This window comes from Suricata suricatta, chromosome 10, assembly GCF_006229205.1.
Source record: "Suricata suricatta isolate VVHF042 chromosome 10, meerkat_22Aug2017_6uvM2_HiC, whole genome shotgun sequence".
In the NCBI taxonomy this organism is placed as follows: Eukaryota; Metazoa; Chordata; class Mammalia; order Carnivora; family Herpestidae; genus Suricata; species Suricata suricatta.
This window is the reverse complement of record NC_043709.1, coordinates 133,148,105-133,171,882: the sequence shown is the minus strand read 5'-3', so window position 1 is coordinate 133,171,882 and position 23,778 is coordinate 133,148,105. Positions and strand designations below refer to the sequence as shown.

Below are 23,778 nucleotides of genomic sequence, written 5' to 3'. Positions count from 1 at the left end.
CCGTTCTGGAGGCTTGGGATTAACGTGCAGGAGAAGCACCGCGCCTCCCTGCTTCCGTGGAGCTGACTGGAGCCGGGCTCCACTGAGGCACGGGGGGCACAGACCAGCGGTCCAGGCCCACCCGGGAGCAGCTGCCAGGGTTCGCAGGTTGTCCACAGGCCCTTGTCCAGCAGCTCAAGATGAGTCTGGGTGGGGCTGGATGGGTTGCAGGCTTGCTGGTATGAGCACCCGTGCTGTGCGTGATCCCCACGTGACCATTCCCCTAATAGGTCCTCAGTGTGGCCATCTTTAAAATGGGCTTGTGAGGAAATCTTATTCCGAGGCTCCTACCTGAAGTTCTTCTTGAGCCTGTGAGACAAAGAGCTTCCGGTGATCTGTCTTCCCCTGATAACCCCAGATTCTCCACGGGCCTGGGCGGTGTCTTCCGAGAGACTGCCTAGGGCCCCCTTCTGGCCAGGGGCCAAACTGGGCTCGGGTCCCTGGGCTTGAACCACCAGCGGCCAGGAGGACCCTGGCATTGACGGCCCACGAGCCAAGCCACGCATCCAGGTGCTCAAACCTCCAGCTCAAGGCGGAGGGACTTGGGGAGGAGGGGGTCAGCCCTGCCGGCAGCTAGGACCAGAGAGAGAGCCTGGCAAATCATAGATCAGAAGCTTCGCTCTTCACTGCTTCCGCACCGTGTCCCCACCCGCACTGTATCTCTTCTGGCGGGTGGTCATCACGATCCGGCTCACCAGATCCCTGTGAAGCGAATTGGGTTGTTCCCAATCTTCTGCTCGAACGCAGAAGGCTGCGGTGCAGAACCCCGGACAATGTCCAAGTGTGGACGCGTTTCCGTGGGGTGAGTTCCCAGACTGGGATTGTCGAACCGAAGGGTAAACGCATTTGTAACTTTGACACATGCGGCGAGACTGCCCCCGTCCGAAGGCACCTTGCATTCTCGTCAACGAGAATAAAAGTCCGTTTCCACACAGCTTCCGAGTCTCCGCTCAGTCTTCTGGATTTAGTAATTTTGTCGTGATTGAGACTGAGTATATATTGTGTGCTTAAGGCTCTTTATATTCCTTTTTTGGGGAAGTGTCTTTTGCCCAGTTTTGTATCCTGTGGCTGTTCTTTTTCTTATCAGTTTCTAGGATCTCTGTATTTAGGGGGGTGTGAGGCTCTTTGCCTGAGATAGGAGTTGGAAATATTTGTTCCTAGTTTATCAGTTCCTCCTTTATAAGTCGTGGTGTCTTTTCCCCGAGGACGATGGTAAAGTGTCAGTGCTCCCAGTCTGGTTTGTGGAGTTGAGTCAAGTACAATCCCCGTAAAACACCCCAGCGGGTATTTCTTCGCACACACCCATGAGCTAACCTCAAATTTTATATAGAAATACAAAGGGCCAAGGACCGTCAGAACAACCTGGAAGAACATAGTTGGAGGACACACAGTTCCAGATACTCAGACTGTTTGTCTAGAGCGGACACCCTGCCAGCCCAGGCGCCCTTGGATGGCCGTGCGCGGTCCAGCGCGGCGACGGAAGCCAGCCGTAGGAGAGCGCGTCCACAGAAACGTGCGGGGCTGTGTGTGAACGGAATGCGGGAGAAAGCTCCACGCTCATCCCAGCTGAGCCAGTAACAGCACGTGACAAGTTTCAACCCTCTTCAACGACTTCGACCCTTATGAAAAGCCCCGAGTCTAATGTCCTCATACCTCGCGGTCAGATCAGAAACAAGACAAGGTCACCCACTCCCGCTATTTCTGTTCAACCTAGTATCTTAAGGCCTGGCCAAAGCAGTGAGGCCACAAAAGAACGTAAGAGGCTTCTAAACTAGAAAGAAGTAAAATGATCTGGGCTCACAGATGACATCATTTAAGTGGAAAAATCCACCCAAAAAATGGTCAAAAGGAAAACAGAATTCAGCCACGTTGCAGGATACATAATTCACACTCAAAAATCAGGTGTATTTCTAGATGAACGATGGTCTGAAAAGGAAATTGAAACATAACTCCATTTATAATAGCATCAAAAAGAATAAAGTACTTAGAAGTAAACCTTACCACGGAGGTGAAAATCTTGTACAAAATATTACTGAAGAAGTTTTGTTTTATTTTAGAGAGAGTGTGAGCAGGGGAGAGGCGCAGAGAGAATCTCGCCAGAAACTTGGGAATGAGCTCCGACGTGGACCTGCCCCAGCAGAGCCTCGGTTGAAACCTCAGCCTCCTGGGAGACCCTGAGGCCCAGATTCCGGCTGAGCCCGGATCCTAATCACAGATGCTGAGTGTTTGTTCCTGCAAGCACCAAGCCAGGGGTGTCTCAGGGCGTAGACAGCAGTATATCCTGCCAGACCCACGACCGGCCCCGCTCTCCACCCTCCACCTCCCCCCATCCCCCTCCCCAGCTCTCTCCAGCAACACTGGGCTCTTCCTAGCTCCTCTGCCAAGCGAGTTCTGCCTCTGGGTCTCTGCACCTGTGAGCTCCCCCGGCGCCCTGTGACCAGACTTGTGCAGGGCCCACTGCTCTTGTCTTTCTGGGCACGGCATGAATGCCACCCTGGAGGCCGTTGGGACCCTACTTAGTGGCTCCTGGCTGGCCCTCAAGCACCCTGCTTTATTTCCCCATAGCACTTGCTCTTCTCTTTTGTGTTTTTGTCCATCCCCCACTCTGGGCTGTGAGCTCCTGGAGGGCAGGGACCATGTGGGTCCTGAGGGCACTCGCCCTGCGGAAGGCAGTAGCCAAAGGGGTCAGCGGGTCTGGGAGCTCCCTCTGGCTTCAGAGAAGCTCATAGTAAAAGTTCCCTGTTGGTTCAGAGGCTAAGGGGTATCCCTTCCCTGCACCAGGCACTTGGTAGAGCAGAGAGCACCTCCTGGTGGTGGGCTCCAGAACTGCAGCCCCAGGCCGGAAGCTAGGGATTTAAACTCACCTTTGGGGTCCTGGAGGCAGTGCGGTTCCCAGGCCCAGGGTACAAAGGGCTTAGGACCTGGGGACTCCAGGGGGAATGGGTGGGACCTCGGATCCTCCATGTCCCCCAGTTTCCGACCACTGTACTGGGGTGTCCACTTCACCCAGGAAGCCTACTCAGCCCCTCCAGGGCAAGGACTCCGCCCACCTCCACCGGAGGGGTGTCCTTGGTCCTTGGATGGGCAGTGCCAGTGCCCTGCCACATTCTGCACTACCCAGGTCCTCAGTCCCCAGAGGCCCGAGGAGTAGAAAGCATTTATTTACTGGACTCAGCCTAGTGTGTCATCGATGGAGAACCGAGGCTGGCAGCTCCTAGAAGCCTGTGGGGCCCTCGGGATTCCGGCCGCAAGCATATCAAGTCGCAGAGGAGGCCTTCCCTATGGAGCCCCCTCCCTGTGGGGGGTGGGGGTTTAGGGGTTTACTTGGTGCCAGGCGCTCAGAACGGGGGACACAGGGCTCCAGACCTGTCCTCTCCAGTCCGTCCTGGGGATGGCCTGGCCCTGCCGACCCTCGGACCCTCGAACACCAGCCCACCAGCCTGGCATCTCGCGCCTCCGGATGCTGCGCTCCCAGGACCTGGCTGATAAGTCTCTGAGCCGAGCTCTCCCGCATCCGGACACGTGGGTGTGTCCCCGGGCCCAAGGGGCGTCGCCAGCTAACGGAACCGCGGAGCCGCCAGCCAATCAGAGCCGCCTCCCGCCGGCACCGCCCACCGCCCGGCGCTGCGACCAATCGGAGTGTTTGCAGGCACGCCCACCGCCCCCCAGCGGCAGCTCCGCGGCGGAGGGGCGCCCCGGGAACTCACCCACGGAAGCATGAAGAAGATCCCGGCCCTGGGCCTGGGCACCTGGAAGGTGAGGTGGCCTCGGGACCCGGGGGGAGGGAGGGCCTTTCCCGTCCGGGACGCGGAGGGGCCCCCCGGGGCCTCCTGCCTCGGCGCCACTGCCCCTATTTGAAGGGGGAGAGGGGTCTCCGGAAATGCTGGCGTGCCCTGTCGCGGCCCAAGCCTCACTGTTCAGAATTAAAAGTTCGTGGGAACGCCGAGGGGACAGTGGTCTGGCTGGGGTCCGGCCGGGGTGGGGGCAGGTTGTCGGACTTGCGGAGGTGGTGGTCGGGCTGGGTCTGGGCCTGAGGGCTGCGGGCTGGCTGGGGTCGGGGCTGGTGGTTGGGCCGGTGGAGCCTCCCCGGAGGCCGGCGAGACCTGCCACCCGCAGTACCGACCGACCGGGAGGCGTCCCTGCGGCTAGAGTGGTTTCAGAGGGAAAGTGCGTGGCGCCCCCGTGAGGACCAGGCTCAGGAACTTGCTGCACTTTGGCCTCGGTGACTCCAGTCTGTGATTTCAGGCGAGGCGCTGACCAGGCCTTCCTTGTCTGCTTTTATTGTTCCTGTACACGTCTTCGTCAATAAAAGATGTTCATTTGAGAAGTCACTTAAGAAGCTACTGGATCAGTGGGAATTGGAATCCACCACCCCTGCTCATCACAACAGCATTTAAATAATCTCTTCTATGGACTTAGCACCTGTTAATGACCAAGGAGGCAACTCTGCTCATTGCGGTTCGCAGCATGTAGCCCTGGATGTGCTTTGAGGCGCTGCTCAGGGGGTTCGGGAGGGGGTTAGATGCTGGGAGTTTCTTGCCTGCCTCCAGTCCTGCCTCTTCTGCACGGTCTTCTGTGGGGGGTGGGAGTCCAGGAGTCCTGCCTGGCACACGGCGACAGGAAAACCTGCGGAAGCTGTGTCAGAGGCCCAGACGTTCCTTGTTTCCTTGTTGTGGTTGTTGGACTTCAGGTCAGCCTTGTCTCAATGACCCTTTCCCGAGGCACGCAGTCTTCCCTAAATCTAGTCATTTCCAGGAGCACGACGTTGCAGATCAACTGTTGCTCCGGAAGTGACGCACCAACAACCAACCACACAAACTCCATCACCTATGGCTGCATGTGCTTCACCCCTGCGGCCTGTCGGGTGGTCAGCGGGGCTGGGCATCGGCCGGCTCGTTCCGTGGCTGGGGTTTGGCCACTCCTGACTGGGACCTTTGAGGCTGCTCGTGGGTCCAAGTCTCAACATCAAGCAAGAGAATCATGGGCATTCTCGTGGTGATGGCCGAGGCACAAGGGAGCAAGGGGCCTCCTGGGGCCCAGGCTTGGGGCTGGCCTCTCTGCCACAGCAAAACACAAGGGCAGCCCAGGTCCCAGAGGAGGGACAGATCCCATTCCGGGCCTGGGGAATCACATTAAATCTGTCAATCAGTGTGGGGGGAACCCGGCAACTTTATGACATTAAATCTGGCTTTCTACCAGCACAGTAGTTTTCTGTGCTAATGAATTGTCCTGGATGGAGTGCGTCTCTCACTCTTTCTTTATCTGGTTGTATACACAGCCTTCCCTGTAGAAACCATACACTTCATTTGTCGGAATCCTTCCTGGATCCTGGACCGTCCACGGTACCATTGGAAATGAAACTTCTCTGAAATTATGTCTTCAGCTTGTTTGCTGCCGATACATAGAAAACAGTCAATCTTCTCCGAGTGCCTGGCTGGCCCAGTCGGGGGAGCATGTGACTTTTGATCTCAGGGTCAGGAGTCTGAGCCCAGGTTGGGAGTGGAGGCTTCTTTAAAGAAAAAAAAAAAAAACCCTTCTTTGGTATAGTCATCACATTTTCAGCCACTTTGTTAAACTGTCCTATGAGTTCTCTTAATTTTCCTGTGGATTCGTTTGGACTTTCTACCTAAATGATCATATCACCTGCAAATAAGGATACTGTCATTTCCTTTAACAGTGCCCCTATGATTTTTGGTTTGCTTTAGTTCTTTTTTTTTTTATTGTTTTAAATGTGGATATTCTTTACCAGGTTAAAGAGTTTCCTTTTTTCCTAGTTTACAGAGAGGTTAAAACACAGATGGGGGTTGAATCTTACCCAACATTGACTGACATGATTTATTTTTTATTGTTTTATTATTTTTTTTAATTTTAGAGAGAGAGCACAGGGGAGAGAGGAAGAGCCAAGCAGGCTCCACGCTCAGTGCAGAGCCCAGCCCAGGCCTTGATCCCACAACCTTGGGATCGCGACCTTAGGTGAACGCAAGATTCAGACACTCAACCAACTGAGCCACCCAAGCACCCTGACCATGATTTCTTTTTTAATCTGTTGCTTTGGTGAATTATTATGAATTTTCTAGTACCAAAGCGACGTTGGCTATCCAAGATCCGCTCTGTGGGGGTGGTGTGTTGGTTTTGCCAATACATTGTCGCATCCCTTCTGATGTTGTTTTACTTCGGATTTTTGCAGCTCTTCTTCATGAGTGAGATGAACGTAGGCCTTCCCTGTTAACATCTTCGTCTTCCTTTGACTCCAGGGTCCTGCTGGTTTGGTAGAGGGAGTTGGGAGTGTTCTCTCTTTTTCTCTTCTCTGAAAGATTTTGTGTTAAACTGGCACAATTACGTCCTTGAAAATCTTATAGAGCGGTGTGTGTACATGTGTGCACGTGCACGGGCGCACCTGTGTGAGTGTGTGTTTAGCTATTTTTCAAATTTTCATTTGAAAAACAACCTCCGGGGCGCCTGTGGGGCTCAGTCGGTGAAGTGTCCAACTTCGGCTCAGGTCGTGATCTCATAGTTCGTGGGTTCGAGCCCCGCGTCGGGCTCTGTGCTGACAGCTAGCTCAGAGCCTGGAGCCTACTTTGGATTCTGTACCTCCCTCTCTCTCTATAACCCTTCCCTGCTCCTGCTGTCTCTCTCTGTCTCTCAGAAATAAATAAAAAAACATAAAAAAATAAAATAAAATAACTGTAGGACAAGTCGGCTTTTACTTCTTCTTGACTGAGTTTTTCTAGGGATTTTTCCCGTTCTTTTCATTTCTCCAAATTGTCGGCCAAGAGTTCTTGGTAACATTTCCTGAGATTCGGGGTTTCTGTTGAAGCTGTATGACTGGTTTTCTGGTTCTCGGTCTTGTCAGAAGTTTGGCCGCCTTATTAAGGTTTTTCCAAGAACTAACCTTCTGTGCCGATCTTCTCTATCATAGCTTTATTTGATGTTCAGGCTAGTTGCCAGATTTCCTTTCCTTCTAATTCCTTGGTGGATCATTTTCTAACTTCAGGCGGACGCTTCGTTAGCTTTTGGCCCCTGGAATGTGCCGCTCTTGTCAGAGGAAGATCATTCTTCTGTCACAGTGCCTGGGGCTTCGTGAGGCTCAGTGACCGGGTGCTTTGTGAGCTCCGAAGCCCTTGGGGATGCTCAGTGCCTTGCGTGCAGAGTCCTCCCCAGCCCTCTGCCCCCGCGTCCGGTCCCTTTGCTTGCTTGAGCAACCCAGCTCACTGGGAGCGTTTCTGAACTTCACGTTCTTGAGGGAGTCCATGGTGTCCCCTGGGGTTTGGGGAGGTGCTCCACATGTGCGGGGCTGTCTTCGTGTGAGCACATGCCCGCTTACCTTCACACTTGGCCCCCTAGTCTTCTCGGGTAGAGTGTGAGTCTGTGCCTTCTTGTGTCTCAGTTTCTATCACGATTCATCCTACGTTTATTTATTACTTGCTCGTCCGGGAAGCACAGCATCTCGCTTGGTTCTTCAGCTCGCTCGGTTCTTTGCCGGCACTAAAATACCTACAGTTTCCCCCACGTAAGGAAAGGACTTGGAACTTAGATTGCATCTCGACCCTTTCTGACTCCGACCTTCCCTAATTTTAGTGCCTCCTCGTTCATGTATGGCTTGAGGCTACATTTTCGAGTGCAGAGGCTGGGATGTCCTGATGTGGGCGACTGCCTCTGTCTCATTCGATTTGCAGGCGGCTCCAGGCGAGGTGACGGAGGCAGTGAAAGTGGCCATCGATGCAGGGTACCGGCACTTCGACTGCGCTTACCTGTACCACAACGAGAGTGAGGTGGGAGCCGGGATCCAGTGCAAGATCAAGGAGGGTGCGGTGACACGGGAGGACCTGTTTGTCGTCAGTAAGGTAGGACTCGGCGTGCAGGGCAAGCAGGGTGTGGACCACGCGGGGCTAGGTCAGCAGGATAGGGAGCGAGCGTCCGGAGGGTTTTGTGGTCCAGCTTGTACAGGACACTCGTGCGGCTTCATGCCGGTGCTGGGCGTGGTGCAGGTGTTGGGGACAGCATGACAAGTGGAGGGGACAGCACCTTGGGGCCAGGGGCTTGGAAGGAGCCTGGTGCTCCTGGATAGGAAAACTCAGGCAGCCGAGTGATGAGAAGTGCGGCAGCAGCAGGGAGCCTGGACTCCGTGTGAGTCAGACTAGGCGGGGTGGGGGGGTGACTGAAGCAGCCGAAGGGAGCAGGCAGTTGAGGGAGAGGCCGATGTCACAGCCCGAACTTGGACAGCGGGAGGCGGGTCAGGAGGGAGCCTGTGTTTAGGGGCCAGTAGGGGCAGATCCAGACAGCGGGGAGAGTTCCAACTCCTCTGCCTTGGCCTTCAGAGCAGATCATTAGGACTCTGGGGCCAGGAGCTGCAGGTCATCACTCCCGCAGTCTCTCACAGTCCCGTGGTCTCTCATGACCCGGCCATCTGTCATGGCCCCACCTCCTGTCACAAGCCCTAGGAGCCCAGGTGAGTCCCTGGATGGCATGAGGCCAGGGCTTTACTGTGTGTAAAACAAGGATCTGGATTTGATCATCTTCAGCGAAGTTTCCAGAACTAATGTACATAATTGCAGGACCCAGTGTGGTTTCAGTAGATTTGCCCTTCTGTTCTACTTCCGGGTGACTTCCTGAAGTCCTCAGGGCTTGGGGAGCTACTTCCGGGTGATTTCCGGAAGTCCTCAGGGCCTGGGGAGCGAGGGAAGAGGGCTGGTGAGAGAGAGGCCAAGAGGGTGGCGGGATGGCTGACGTCGGCCAGCAGGGTAGTGTGCTCATTATTCCAGAAATTCGGAAAAGCAGCAAATATGTAATTTTTTTTATGCTCGCTGTTTAGAGAGTATCGTTATTAACAATTTTTAGAGTTTTTTGTTTTCTCTTCTCTTTTGTCATCAGTACACTATGTTTAGAGTCTGTTTTTATATCTTTTAATCCTCTTTCTTGTACTTATTTATTTTTGGTTTTTCTCTTGCTGTGAGGGAGTCCTCAGACTAGCTTCCGTCACACTAAATATAGTGTAATAGGAGACATAATGGGAGCAAAAAATGAGAAATTTTCTACTTCCTAGGGAGTGTGGCAGGAGATCTCTAAATCAATACAGGGCGGTAGTGTTAACGTCCCCAATTTGACCTGGATGATTATGAGGCCCTCAGAACAGAGGCCCTTGAACACGGAGTTGACTTAGGTGGGAAACAGTGTACAAGTTCTCCGGAGTTCTCCTCTCTGCTTACAGCCATTTGGTCTGGTCTGGTTCTGGTTTTTTCTTCTGGTCCTAGTGGATCCAAATAACCCAAATGTGTCACCGTGCCCCCATCTCCCTGTCCCAGAACCACATGAGGATGATGTCACTGCCCCACTGTGCGCTGCCATCTGGTCCTGGATGTCATCTGTCCCGGACTGGGGGTGGGAGGCGGGGGACGGAGGGGCAGAGGGTGACCCTGGCTTCCTATCTCCTGTCGGCAGCTCTGGTGCACCAGACACAAGAAGTCCCTGGTGAATGCGGCGTGCACCCAGAGTCTCAAGGCCCTGAAGCTGGATTACCTGGATCTCTACCTCATGCACTGGCCCATGGGCTTCAAGGTACCGTCCAGGAGGCTCAGAGCCCGCCGGCAGAACCTTCCTTCCCGGTCAGGCCCGGCGGGGGTGCGAGGAGTGCTCCCTGGGCCTCCGTGAGACCCCGTTGGCCCCGCCTCTGCCTCTCGCAGCCCGGGGAAGAGGACCTGCCCCTGGACCGCAACGGCATGGTGCTGCCCAGCGACACGGACTTCCTGGACACGTGGGAGGTGAGCCCTGTCCCCTGGCCTCGGGCAGGGTGCCGGCAGCTGGTGCGCAGGCGTGTGCGGGGGTGCGGTTGTTCCCCGGGAGGTCAGTTCGAGGGATGACAAGTCAGACCCCCCTTTTAGTCTCAGTGTCGACTGTTGGTTTTTTTTTTATGTTTATTCATTTTTGAGAGAGAGAGAAAAACACCAGCAGGGGAGGGGCAGAGAGAGGGAGACACAGAATCTGAAGCAGGCCCCAGGCTCTGAGCTGTGAGCACAGGGGGCTCGAACTCAAAAACCATGAGGTCGTGTCCTGAGCTGAAGTCAGAAGGTTAACGGATCAAGCCCCCCAGGCGCCCCAGGGTCGACTGGTTTGTTGATGAGGGTATCACAGGTCACTACAGAACTACGGAAGAGGATGAGAAAGAACATTTAAGAATCCACCTCTCTGTGACCCGGCTGCGGCCACTTCCGCTGCTCTGTGGTTGCGGACGGCAGGGCGCCCAGGCCTGCGTCGGGCTGGGGATGGGGGGGGCAGGTTTCCAGACGCAAAGGGGGAAGAGGCCTGGAGTAAAGCAGCAAGTGGGGGGTGAGGGGGCGGGGGGTGCAGGTGTGGAAGGGGACGGGGCTCCCGCGGAGCCCAGGCCGCACCCCTGAAGCTCACGGCCAGCGGGAGGACGTCACTGTGCTTGGGAAGTGGATGATCTAGTTAGAAAGAGCGGGGAGCAGACAGTCAGCAGCGACATCCCTGCCAGACACCGTATCACAGATGCAAGAGGAGAAATGACAGATAAAATGTTGAGAGTTTGCCACACTCCAGCCCTGAGCTAAATGCCTTGTGTGTTACCTGATGGAATCCTTAAAACAGCCCTGTGCCATGAACACGCTGGTCCCCACTTTGCAGACGAGGAAACTGAGGCTCAGCGTGGGCACATAGCGTGCCCAGGGGCCCCTGGCCGTGACAGGCCCTGGGGGCAGAGATATGCGGGTGGGATATTTAGACATCCTGAGCTCGCAGGTCCAGCAAGATGACTGGGAGGGAGGGGCGTGGACTGGGGGGGGGGAGCAGAATGACTGTCTGCTGTCCTTAGGCCATGGAGGACCTGGTGGTCGCGGGGCTGGTGAGAGCCATCGGGGTGTCAAACTTCAACCACCAGCAGCTCGAGAGACTTTTGAATAAACGCAACCTGAGGTTCAAGCCGGTGACGAACCAGGTGAGGCCTTCACAGACGGAGCTGGCTTTTCAGCTGTCACTTCCCCGTGGTGACACAGGAAACGGAAGTGGGGGGGGCACAAGGTAGGCATCTTTTCTCCTGGGGGTGCAAAAATAGCCAGTTAGGGAGCAGTGGGACAAGTAACAAGTGCCGAGGCTGGAGAGCTTCTGGAAAGGCTTGTCCCATTAGGTGGGGCCCTCGGGAGGTTGGCCGCGGGCTGAGCTCGGTTCTCTGGGTGCAAAAGTGGTGATGCTCCTGGCAGCCACCCCCGCCAGGACAGTGGTCACAGCGGGCTTCCTGAGAAAGCACCTGGCCCCGGCCCCTCTCCAGTCTGAAGGCTCGGACAGCGGAAAGACCCCCAAGTTCACGGACTCCGCCAGGATTTGGGCGCAGAGAGCTGGCTCCTGAGAAAAGGGCACTTTGCAGTACTTTCTTTCACCTAAACATTTGCTCAAGCATCGTGTACATTTAAAAAGGGCACCCGTGATGGTAGAGCGCAATGGAGTCTCACGTGCCAAGCCTGGCCCTGTACCTGCATCCAGATCGAGAACAGCGCGGCCAGCACCTGGCCACCATGCTTCCTCCGCTCACGGCGCCCGCCCAAGGGCAGCCCGCCTGCCGATTACTAACAGCGGAGACTGGCCCTTGAACTTTGTGTAGATAAAGTGCCCCGATACGTGCTCCTTCCTGTCTGGCTTCTTCCAAATCCTGTTAGAGTCTTCCGTGTTCCTGTGTGACCGCCCGCCGCTCTCATGTCCGCGTGGCACCCCGCTGCGTGCACACACCGCGCTGTGGTTATGGCTCGGGCGTCGGCGGCCACCCGGCTGGCCGGTATCGAGAACAGAGCGTCACGCTCCGTTTTGTACAGACGTGGGGGACATGGATGCGGCGGTGCGTCGTCTGCAGGGGCGTCGCCCGCCGAGTTCCCGCAGGGGGGCGTGCTGGGCGGTGGCCAGAGCGGGAACCCACCGGCATCTGCCTTCTGGAAGCTCCCCTCGATGCCTCCCACAGAGTGGCCCCGGTCCCCACGGAGGCGGCGTGGCTCCCTGCGCTGCGCCCGCGCCGGCCTGGGGTGTACTCACATGCGGGGTCTACACTGCAGCCGCATCGGGGCTCGTGTTGAGCAGCACTTTACATCCGGGGGAGAGCCGTCTCCGGGTCTGAGGAGTGAGGAAGGGCTGAGCCCCCAGCAGCGTCCCCTCAGGAGGGCTTTCTCGGGGCTCCTGATGGCTGTGCCCAGCACGGTCCTGGCCTCAAGGGTGCTGTTTGTAGCTCCCAGTTCACTTCAAACGCGTAGTTTCAGCCCCCGATGACCTAGAATCTACAGGAGAATTTAGAGAACGTGGAGGCTGGAATCCTGCTCTCAAGTTGCTTAAAATGTCCACTGGGGTCCCCTGGAGCACGTGTCCCCTGACTCCCCTCCTTCCTCCCTTCACCTGCGGCACCCTGACGGGGCTCCCTGGCCGGCCCACTCCGGGTGTTGGGGACGTGCCTGGGAACAGAAAGTCAGCGCAGAGCCCTGCCTCCACGGACTTCACATCACATGGCGAAGAAGCAGACGCTGACGCGGGCTAGAGCGGAGAAGAAGGGGCAGGGGAGGGCCTCACCCAGCAGGTGCCATCGGAGTGCCCAGGCGGTGGGGGCTCCTCCTGCCGTTCTCAGCGGCCTTCACTGTAGGTGCGGACGCTTGAGCACCGAGCGGGGCCCGAAGAGCGTCAGTGTCAGCGGACACCTTAGCGTGTGCCCTTCCCCCATGGATGGTGGCCTGGGTTTTCTTGGTAAACTGTGATTCTCTTTGTAGATCGAGTGCCACCCGTATCTTACCCAGAAGAGTCTGATCGGGTTTTGCCAATCCAGGAATGTGACTGTGACGGCTTACCGGCCCCTCGGCGGCTCCAGGTGGGGTGTGTCGGTGGTGGGGAGGCTGTGGAGGGGAGGGTGATGGTGAGGGGAGGGCCTGACAGAGGCGCTGTGGGCGGGGCTTGTGGGCGGGGGGAGGGGTCAGAGGCGGGCAGCGGCCTGGTCCAGAGCCTGACTGGCACTTGCGGGCGAGCTGGATCACAGCTGGGTCACAGACGTCTCCCTCTGCACGCGGCCTCTGTCCCCAGAACTGGAAGCATGTGCTGTGCGCCCTGCATGGGTTCACGAACCCCCACTTGCTCCGCGCCCCCAGACCAGACACCCAGCAGCCCTGCCTTTCCAGTCCATCCGCTGAATCCACGGTTACTCTGCGGGAGAGCCTGGGCTCTGTCTGTGGGTCTCTGCTCGCAGTCCCAGCCTTAGTTAAGTGGGAGTTCACCCGGGTAAACACAGCAGCCTCCGCTCCGCCCAGGTTTGCCGGGTTCCAATCCGTTGTCCCCGCAGGAGCCGTAGGGAACCGTCTGATCAGGTCGCTCTAAGGCTTAAAAATGCTTCGGCTCTTGGCATGGCCTAGGAGTCCGGGCTGGTCTGGCCTCTGCCTAAATCTGGCTCATGTCTTCCTGCAAACGTGTGCACCAACCCCCTGAGCCCGGCAGGGCTCCCAGAGCAGTGCGTGCCCTTTCCATCCTCTGTGCCTTGGCTCGGATTGATCTCTTTACCTAGAGATCTTGTTTTGTTTTGTTTAAATTTTTTATATTTTATTTTACATTTGAGAGAGAGACAGAGACAAAGACAGAGAGCGAGCAGGGTAGGAGCAGAGAGAAACAGACAGAATCCGAAGCAGGCTCCAGGCTCTGAGCTGTCAGCACAGAGCCCAATGCGGGGCTCGAACCCACAAGTGGTGAGATCATGACCTGAGCCGAAGTCGGATGCTTAACTGACGGAGCCCCCCAGGCGCCCCTTGAATACACTTTGTAAAACACGTTGGCCATTTTCCCTTCTCATTCAAGCAAGGTCATGGGCAAGCTTGGCTGCATGGCTCAGCCCCCTCCCGGCCTGCGGGGTTGGGGACAGGGACAGCAGGCCCGAGGGCGGTGCTGCCGAGCAGGCGCTCCCTGATTCTGTGGGGCCCCCGCCTTGGCTGGGCGATGTGTGAGCCTCTGGCCGTGGCCGGAGCGCAGGCAGGGCTCTCCTGGCGGCCACCTGCATGCGGGACGGGGCTCTGACTCGGTGTGCCCTGTCACTTGTCAGGGACACGGGCCCCTCAGCACACCTGTGACTGTCTTCAGCCCCCTCTGTCTTCCTTCCTGTTGGTCCGTCCCACACGGCCAGGGCCTGTCTCGTGCCCCCGACAGCACGGTGGGGGCCTTCTGGGAACTGCGTTCCCTCTAAGTCTGATTTCTAACGCCCAGTTCAATTCAGCATCACTGCCTCCAGGAAGCCCTCCTGATTCTCCCTATTGAGGCTTTGTCCATAGCCCTCGTGACACTGTCTTGCCATTATCTTCTTTTCAGTTTCCCACTTGTCAGAGCTGCATGGGCCCAGGGGCCACATGGAACTTGCCACTCTCCAGTAGCCCCTGGCTCAGGGCCGGGGCAGACTAGAGCCCCGGGAGGGCTGAAAACATTTGACTCTTATTACCTGTGTGTCTCCCACGGGAAGTGGGGCACAAGTGTTTGTACTTGGTCACAGCTGGGGCGCTGCTGGAAGGCTGGGTCGTGTTCTGCCGCTGAACTTGGGGAACTGGAGCCACCGAGGGTGTCAGGGGCCAACGGAATGGCTCTCCAGGGTGACCAGGGCCTGTCCCTGCTGGACAGACGCTGAGGGATGGCGCCAGGGCCACAGCCTTGCAATTCTCTGCACCGCAGCTTTCCCGCGTGTTTGGGGGTGTGAGTTGGACTTTCCTGAAATTTTTGTCATCATCAACACTTAGTCACAGGCGCTGCAGGCACCGCCCGGCCTGCAGTGAGAGCTGAGCCTTAGCACCGGGCCTCTCAGAGCGAGCACGCCGTGCCTCACACGCTCTGGTGCTGGCCGTGGCTCCATGAGAAAACACCAGATGTCCGGGACCAGCCGCCGCGCAGCTGTCCCCACCGGGACGTCTTCTCTCGATGGTGGGGCGTGGGTGATGCCCTCTTGTCAGCATTTAAAGTTCCTGCAGGAGCAAGTGTTGTGACCAGACAAAAATAAACCGAGGTTTGGGAAGCAGGAAGCACCATGTTTGCGCCCCTAACCCCCCGCCCTGTCCTGTCTGTCCAGTGAGGGGGTGGACCTGCTGCAGGACCCTGTGATTCAGAGGATCGCCTGGAAGTCCAACAGGTCCCCCGCGCAGGTGAGAAGGGGCAGTGGGGGGGACCCCCGCTTCCTCTCCAGGCGGGCACTGGGCGCAGGGAGGGTTTGCTCAGCCGCCCAGCTGACGCCGCCCCAGCTTCCGGTTCCCCCGCCCGCCGCGCCCTGCTCCCTCCCACTCAGGCACGTGGGCGGGACCCCGATCATGGGGTTCCCGCCGTCACCCCAGCCCCCCAGCTGAGAGGAACCGAAAGGCCTTCCTTGCTCTGATGTCCCTGTGGAGGCTGAGCGTCTCAGTGAACTCTCGTTAAGGTGGTGGCGGGCCGTCCTCCCATCCTCCGTGGGCCAGTGGCGGTCACCACACACACTGGAGGAACCGTCAGAAAGTGCCAGTCCGGATTCTGGAGGGCCGGAGCTTTGCACAGAAAGTGTAGGGCTGTGATCGCCCTTTGTCTGACACGGGACCTTTCTCCGCAGGTTGTGATCCGATTTCAGATCCAGAGGAATGTGATCGTGATCCCCAAATCCGTCACCCCAAAACGGATTCGCGAGAATATCCAGGAAAGTTTTTTTCTTCATTTACTCGGAGGGTTTGGGTCAGGCAGCTGGGGGTCTGAGCCCTGCACGCACAGGTCCTCTGTGGCTTTGACGCGGCCGAGGGGCCGGATGGAGCTGCGGCCACAGCACGAGGAACCACAGATGTGACGGCCACGAACCCAGCCTGGGCGCTGGCGGACAGGACGGAACAGGGCAGGGGGACGTACTGAGCAGCTGCGGTGGCAGCCCGGGGCTCCCGGGGCTCCCGCTCCCGAGCCGGGTGCCTGCTCCCCAGGCCTCAGGACTGCTGCGCCCACCTGCCGGACCCGGACTTTGGGGGCCCTTCCAGAACCGAAGCTGCCCTCCAGGCAGAGGCGCTGTGGGCCCCGAGCCCCTGGCTTGTGCCAGACCGGCCGGAGGGTCTCCTGTGGGCAGAGGCCGGGCCAGGCCCCTCCCGGGCACCGCTGCACCCTCCCTGCCCGCTGCGCAGCTGGGGCCCGGGCTGGGGCCGGGGCTGGCTCCCCTGTGAGAACAGCCCGCGTTTCAGGAGCGGGGGTCCGAGTCGGCTCGTGTGTTGGGAGGAAGGGGGTGCAGCTGAGCGTTCTGCTTTATGAGGAACGGAAACAGTCACACTGTGTTACGGCCACTGTTAGAGTCCGTGTCCCGGGACCCAGTGTCCCCGCTGGGGCGGTGTGGGGCACAAACGTTTTTGGTTGTTCATTTTCTTTTTTTTTCTTCATTTTTTGTGTTTTTGGTGTTTTTTGTTGTTGTGGTTTTGGTTTTGGTTTGGTTTTTTGAGCCATGGGAGAAATTCTTTGCTGCACCTGCCACCTCTTAACTGTTCGGGCGCGTCCCTTCTTCCCATCGGGTGGCTGCGTGCACGCCGCGTCTTTGCAGGGCCCTCACCAGCCCGGCCGGCCAACGGTGGGCACAGGGCCGCGGTCCCCGTGGGCTGGGAAGTGTCAGGTGCCACGTGCCGGGCTTTTTACATCTCGGTGTCCCCGCAGGTCTGGCACTTGGCAGGTAACATAAGCTCAGCTAAAGGTCCCCTGAACTGAATTCCCTGTGAACATGTTTTTTGGGCGCAGGTGTTTGACTTTGAATTATCAGAAACGGATATGAACGACATCCTCGTCCTGGACAGGAATTTCCGAATGTGCACGTTCCCCACGTGAGTGCGTCCCCGGAGCCTCCTCCAGGACAGGGGGCAGGATCCGAGCGGGCGATCCCGAGTGGGTGTTGAGTGTATATACTTTAGGTTAACTAAACCTTCTCATAAACCCTTCCTGTTGGAGTCGGGGCCACTGACTGAGTCCAAAGGCTAATTTAATATATCCGGGAGCTTGAATGCCCACAGCGGTGTCTTAGAATGTTTCTCTTATAAGAAACATTTCATTTTGATTTGTTTTCCTGTTTTTCAGAGCTAAAAACCACAAGGACTATCCTTTCAACGTAGAATACTGAGCACGGCCTCCCCCTGCCTCCGGGCCCCACAGGTGGGCGGGGTCCACCCCCCAGCAGGGCTCTGCCCCGGAGGGGAGGGACGGGCTTTGGTCTGGGGGGAGTCCTGCCCGGAGCAGAGCGGAGCACCCTGCAAAGTCCTCGAGGTCCCGATGGCCCCGTGTCGGGACCGGAACCGCCCTGCTCGCTCTCCGTGGGGAACCCCCAGTCCCAAGGCTCCTCTGAGCACGGATTTTGACAAGACTCGCTGTGTGGCCTCTGCTCTCAGGGAAAAGGAGGTATTATGGAAAGAGTTAAATGCAGGAGTTCAGACCATAGCACAGCGGGTCTCGGCACCTGCCGCGCAGCCCCACTGGAGCCCCGGGCTCCTCTGTTCCCTCCACCCCCCCAGACGGTTTTGCATCCTTCCGGTCACGGGAACCCCAACCTGTGTCGTGGCCCTCCAGCGCTCGGCGTCCGTCCACACGGGCTCGCTCAGGGCCACGTGTGACTCGTACCCCGCTGCTCCCCAGATGGCACTTGAGCACCACGCTTGGGGCCTTTGTTTTAAAAAGCTGCTACAGATTATTATGTTCGATGAGAAAGACTCACTTTTCATGAATCGATTGCAGGATGTTTCCCTGTTTGTGTGAGGTGTGAGATAAGTCCCGCACCCCGGGCTAATATGGGCTAGTAGTGCTTTTAACTAATATTGACAGAATTTTGATATTTAGTGAAGTAATTCTACCGGATTCAGAATGTAAAGAAAACGGAGAAAATGTCAATTATAAAACATAAAAGTGGCCTGAAATAGCAATATCTAAGAAGAATCGTCTTTCTGGTGGGTCCTTCTAACCCTTGCCTGAGTCTATGACACATGCAGATAAGGTGCATCAAATATGTCGTCCATGCACACAGGACAGGTGTGCGTGAGCCCTTCACAGAACCTGTCCCTCAGCATATGTGACTTGCGAAATGCATGTACGGCATGTCCTGGATGCACTCTTCAGGCACCTGCTCACGTAACATTGTGACAAGTCACAGCAAGTAAGTAAATATGGAAGATTTAATTCGTATGCTTTAGAGCTACGGAACTTGAACGGATGATCCGACCTTCCTACCTAGGCTCGCTGATTTCCTCACTTTAGCGTCCTTATCACTGGAATTCAAGCCTTGCAGACACACTGCACGTGGGGGTAGATTTGCTCCCGACCCTACACTTCAAAGTCGGGTGCCGACCAACGTCAGTCACAGGGAGCCCGGACGGACCAGTAGTGCTGTCCAGTCCACTGATTTTCTTTATTTTTACTGTTTATTTATTATTGAGAGACCGAGACAGAGTGGGAGCAGGGGAGGGACGGAGAGGGAGACACAGAATCTGAAGCAGGCTCCAGGCTCTAAGCTGTCAGCACAGAGCCCAGTGCGGGGCTGGAACCCACCAACCGTGAGATCATGACCTGAGACGAAGTTGGAGGCTCAACTGACTGAGCCCCGCAGGCGCCCCTTCCACTTTATTTTCTATGGAAACAAGGAGTACAGATTTTGATGTAGTGTTTCACGGGGGCCCCTTGAACCAGCAAGAGCACCAGCTCGCGCGGCAAAGATGAGGAACAGTTGGTCCTAAATCGCTGGGTCAAGGACGTGGTCACGCAGTGAGAATCCTGCTTCGGCTGCGAACCAGCTCCTGTGGCTCCAAGGCTCCGTTGCGTCTCCCAGAAACATCAGGAAAGCACCAGGCTGGGGCCACCAGATAAATGTGGGCAAGCAGGCTGGGACCCCAGGCCGGATCCCAGGCTGGCAGTCAGGCCACACCCCAGGCCTGACCATAGACGGGACCTCGGGCCACTATCCCAGGCCGCACCCCAGAGCAGCGCCCCAGACCCTACCCCAGGCAGGACCCCAGGCCACATCCCAGGCCCGCCCTGCATTAGAGGAGGGTCTGGCGCCAGGCTCCGCGCTATGCGCCAGATTGACCGCCAGGGGCGCCAGGCACCCACTTGGCGGTGCGTTTGCGCTCCGGCAGCAGGGGGCGCCGCTGCCGCGTCTGTGAACTTGAGGCTCTCCCTGGGGGTCACTGGGAGGCAGCGGACCCCAGCCTGGCACGTCCGCGCCCCCTTAGCCTCTGCCGGTTGGGCTGGCGAGAGCGAGCATAGCTGTCTCAGGGGGTCGGCAGGTGCACACACGCGGGGGGCTCGGGCAAGAAAGGCGAAATGGGGGTGGGGAAGCCGGCACGCCCTGCCCAGCACCTGCTCAGTGAGCGCGGCACCAGCACATGTGACACCTGTCCCGGCTCCCGGCGGCCGCACCTGCGGGTTCCGCACAAGGCCCGGCCCACCTGGTCCTGGCTGGAGCTGAAGCCGGTTCGGATGGCTGCAGTGGGGACCCCTCTCCGAGCCCCGGGCAGCCCCCGTGACAGAGCACAGCGCTGCCTTGCCCTGTGCACTCGCAAGGCCAACGGACCTCTCAACGGGGGCCCGTCTTTTGAAAAAAAATATTTTTTAATGTTTAGTTTTGGCAGAGAGAAGAGGGCGAGAGGAAGACACAAATTGGAAGTGGGCACCAGGCTCCAAACGGTCAGCACAGGGCCCGAGGTGGGGCAGGAATTCACAGACTGTGAGATCATGACCTCAGCCCAGTCGGGAAGCTTAACCAACAGAGCCCCCCCCCCCCCCCCCCCCCCCCCCCCCCCCCCCCCCCCCCCCCCCCCCCCCCCCCCGGCTCCTGGAGTCCATCGCTCCACTGTTAGTGACAGTTTTGGAACCTGCACCCAAATGTGTGTGTATTTCTTTGTGTCGTCATTATGTAAATACACTTCTTTGCTGACATGTTATGTACATTACAAAATACCCCTCAAAACAAATTTAGACTGAGCCAGAGATGAAATTTTTTAAAAGTTGAAAAATCATGGTCCAAACTCTCTGTTCTCCCTAATTTCTTGTGATTAGTAATTAGTAACAAATTCTTTTCAAAGCAATGGTGTGAATATACTTTACTATTTTTTACCTGTGTTAATCTTGATACTTTGTGCGACAGAGTGTGAAGTTCTGATTCTGACTTCAGTTTCCTTTGAAACATGGCCTTGACGGCAGGCAGCTGGAGCTGAAGGTCCCCCCCAGACTCACGGGTGCAAATGGGAAAGTGCGTCATTGGATGCTCTCAATAGATCATGGCCCTTCTTTCTCAGCCCCCTTTACCAATTATACCCTTTTTGAAATTTGGACTCTCCAAGAGATGCAGAGTTTTTTGAAAAATTACACTTTCGGTAACCTTTAGTAGGACCGTAACTTTATAAAGAGCTCCTGGAGGAAACCTAGTGTTCTATTTTGAGGTCCTTACAAATGTGTCTGTGAATTGGTAGCATTTGAGCTTTCAGACACTGAAGTTTAGGAACAAGAGCCCCTCCGCCCACCCACATGCTCCAGTTGGAGACACATGTTGCCCAAGAAGAGTATTTATGGTCCAGGGCGCCTGGGGCTCAGGCAGTTACACAACCAACTCTCGGTCTCGGCTGAGGTTATGATCTTGTGGTTTGTGAGTTCAGGCCCCGTGTTGGGCTCTGCGCTGACAAGTCTGGGGGCCTGCTTGGAGTTCTCTCCTTCTCTCTGTCCCAGCCCCCCTTAAAAACAAATAAGCTTAGGGGCACCTGGGTGGCTCAGTTGGTTAAGCATCCAACTTCAGCTCAGGTGATGATCTCTTGGTTTGTGTGTTCGAGCCCTGCGTCTGGCTCTGTGCTGACAACCTGGAGCCAGGACCATGGTTCAGATTCTGTGTCTCCCTCTCTCTGCCTCTACCCTGCTCGTGTGCTCGCTCTCTCTCTCTCAAAAATAAACTTTAAGAAATTTTTTAAATAAGCTTAAAAAAATAAAATATATTTTTTTAAAAAACGTATTTATGGTTGATCATTTGAATGTGGGGGAAAATTAAAATTTGCATTTAACAGCAATTTCCAGAAAGGATTGTTCTTCCCCTGGGGTTCATCTGGACTTTTGAATTCCTCACCCCAAATTCTCACCTGTCCCTCCCTTTGGTAACAAGCAACATCAAGTCCTATGACTGGCTTGACATCCCCATCGCTCAATTTCAGAGAAGGGGGAGGGGTGAGTATCGAGTTACTGGCTTCACCAGCTGGGCTAAATCACTCCTCTTGTGTGTGTGTGTGTTTAAATGTATATTTATTTATTTTGAGCGAGAGCATATGAGCAGGGGAGGAGCAGAGAGAGAAGAAGAAAGAGGGAGAAACCCAGGCAGGCTCCCCACAGTCAGCTCAGAGCCTGATACGGGACTTGAACCCCTGAACTGTGAGGTCATGACCTGAGCGGAGATCAGGGTTGGATGCTTAACCAGCTGAGCCACAGGGGGCCCATAAGTCATTCCTGTCTTCACTCCCGCTTCCTCCAGGCTGCGTCCTGCAGCAGAGTGTGGGTGGGATTCCCCACGGCTGGTCGCGGGGCCCCAGGCAAGAGCCTCACCCACATTCTTTTGACCCGGGATTGGAAGAGAATCCAGAAAGAGAGGGCAGGGGTGGCTGTGGAATCAATTTTCTGGTTTCTTATTTTGTAAAGCAAATGTTTTATTCTGAGATCGTTGCAGATTCACATGAAGTTGTGAGGGGTGATAAACAACATCGCAGGCGCTCTTTGCTCAGTTCCCCCAGTGTTACCACCCGAAACCCACAGCACCGCATCACTACTGGGGTTCGGATCTCGACACAATCCACTGGTCTCATCCACCTCACCCCGGCTGTGTGCCAATTTGTGTCGTGATTCTCTTCACGTGTGTGTTTTCGTGAACCCTCCACCACATCAAGCCAGAACATGCCCCTCACCACAAGGACCCCCGTGGGCCCTTTAGTGGCCACCCCTCTCTCTTCTGTTCCTGCCCCCACCTCTCCACCAGGCTGGTGGAGGCCTAATCGACAAATAAGCTGTATGCATTTAAAGTGCATAACATGATGATTTGATAAACATAGACATTATGAAATGATTCTGATGATCAGGTTAATTAATACACCCATCACCTCCAATGGTCACAGTTTTTTGGTGAAAGCACTCACGATCTGTTCTTCAAGCCAATATCCATTATACAGTGCAGTATCACTCACTGTAATTACCATGTCCTCATAACTTAAAATACAAGTCGGACCTTTTAGCAACATGTCCGAATTCCTTCTACTCCAACAACACGAGCGTTAGAACTTTTGTTCGTCTTCATGATCCAAAAGGCTCTGTTCATTTTTTTTTCCAGCTGACTTTTTCACTCTTGTTCCCAGTGGGTTATTTATATTGTTTTATCTTCCAGTACATTAATTATTTCCTGTCCCTTAATGTCTTTTTCTTAGAAGTTTATTTAATTACTTTTGAGAGAGGGAGAGAAAGAGAATCCTAAGCAGGCTCCGCACTGTCAGCCAAGAGCCTGACTCAGGGCTCGAACCCACAAATCATGAGATCATGACCTGAGCTGAAATGGAAGAGTTAGACACTCAACCAACTGAGCCACCCAGGTGCCCCCTCTGTTTATCCTTTGAGTTTCTTGTTTTGATTCTTGTCGTTGTGAGCTCTAAAATTTCCATTTCGTAATTCTTTATATCTTCCATTTCTTTATTGAAACTTAATCTCTTTCTGTTAGTTCCAGGTGTGTTTGTCCTTGCTCGTTGAAACAGTTTTTATAATGACTGCTTTAACATCATGATCAGAGAATCTTCAGGTTTTGGTCATCCATTTTCATTCAGCTTGACACTTTCCTTGTTTTTGGCATGAGAAATTTTTTGTTGAAATATGACCTTTTTGGTATTGTGTGTTAATTGAGTTTTAGATCCCTTGAAAAGGTCTGATAAAATTGTGCACTGTGGTAAATTCACAGAACAAAAGAGAAAAAACTTATGAACAAGCAAAAAGCTAGACTCTGGAAATCACTAAATGGTTAGTTTTTTTTAGAGATTTCTATTTTTCCTGTGTTCGCTTCAGTGGTTATCAGCACTTCAATCTCAGTGACACAAGAAACAGCAAGACAGACTAAAAAGTCAGGGCATTGGTAGGTGAGGTTGCTTGAAACGTATTTTCCTTTCCTTTGGGGGGAAAGACTGGGTGGAGAGACTTTCATTTCACACTGTGATCGATCAGGCAGCAACCGGGGTAAACCAGATGCCTGGCTTGGTCAACCAAAATCAAAGAACTCTGGCACAGCGCTGACATTGCTGTTAATCCTCATCCCGAAATGGATAATCCGGATGCTGGCTAAATCTGAAAGGTAAACGGAGATTTTAGTCACAGAACTATTTCTGTGCTGGGTAGAGAGAGGCCTCTTTTAAATTGGCTTAAGTATGAAAATGAATTTTCTCTTTGGACAGGTACAGACCCAGCCAGCCTGATAGGGACCACGCACCACTGCGTGACGCGGTAATGAATCCGCTGGAGGAAACACGCTTCCATGCTGGTGAATAACCAACACGTTGCCTGTTTTTCAGGTACGGTGCGATTCTGCAACTTAAGGAGATGCGCTGTGTTGAGGTTTTAAACTCCCAAGGGGGCAGACATGAATTCTGCCTCTTTGGAAAAAAAAAGGTTTCTTTATTTGAGGGGAGACAGAGAGAGTATGAGTGGGGGAAGGGCAGAGAGAGGGAATCCCAAGCAGGCTCCAAGCTGTCACCACGGAGCCCGATGTGGGGC

The 23,778-nt window shown here is 55.3% G+C and overlaps 2 protein-coding genes across 11 annotated transcripts in view; one reads left to right on the top strand and one right to left on the bottom strand.

Annotated features, from left to right (window-relative positions):
* The first annotated feature begins 3,680 nt into the window (after positions 1-3,680).
* AKR1E2 (aldo-keto reductase family 1 member E2) overlaps positions 3,681-23,778 on the top strand; it is a 20,722-nt gene continuing 624 nt past the window's right edge. Inside the window, exons 1-11 of one of the 4 annotated variants that reach the window (XR_003914165.1) lie at positions 3,681-3,795; positions 7,716-7,883; positions 9,478-9,594; positions 9,720-9,797; positions 10,865-10,987; positions 12,789-12,886; positions 15,107-15,179; positions 15,614-15,697; positions 16,762-16,844; positions 17,095-17,169; positions 23,460-23,576. Coding sequence is in view for 3 of the 4 variants with exons in the window: in XM_029953486.1 (XP_029809346.1) it covers positions 3,757-3,795; positions 7,716-7,883; positions 9,478-9,594; positions 9,720-9,797; positions 10,865-10,987; positions 12,789-12,886; positions 15,107-15,179; positions 15,614-15,697; positions 16,762-16,844; positions 17,095-17,137 (906 nt within the window). In the remaining variant the exon portion in view is untranslated. Of the gene's footprint in view, positions 3,796-4,284; positions 4,498-7,715; positions 7,884-9,477; positions 9,595-9,719; positions 9,798-10,864; positions 10,988-12,788; positions 12,887-15,106; positions 15,180-15,613; positions 15,698-16,761; positions 16,845-17,094; positions 17,931-19,622; positions 19,753-23,459; positions 23,577-23,778 lie in introns of those variants that run through there. The other 3 variants (XM_029953486.1, XM_029953487.1, XM_029953485.1) reach the window with 3 other exon arrangements.
* Positions 23,022-23,778, bottom strand: part of LOC115303643 (aldo-keto reductase family 1 member C3-like) — a 19,593-nt gene continuing 18,836 nt past the window's right edge. For 2 of the 7 annotated variants that reach the window (XM_029953476.1, XM_029953480.1), the window contains one exon: positions 23,022-23,589. In XM_029953476.1, coding sequence (XP_029809336.1) covers positions 23,377-23,589 — 213 coding nt within the window. In that variant the 3' untranslated portion in view covers positions 23,022-23,376. Of the gene's footprint in view, positions 23,596-23,778 lie in introns of all 7 variants that reach the window. The other 5 variants (XM_029953477.1, XM_029953478.1, XM_029953483.1 and 2 more) reach the window with 5 other exon arrangements.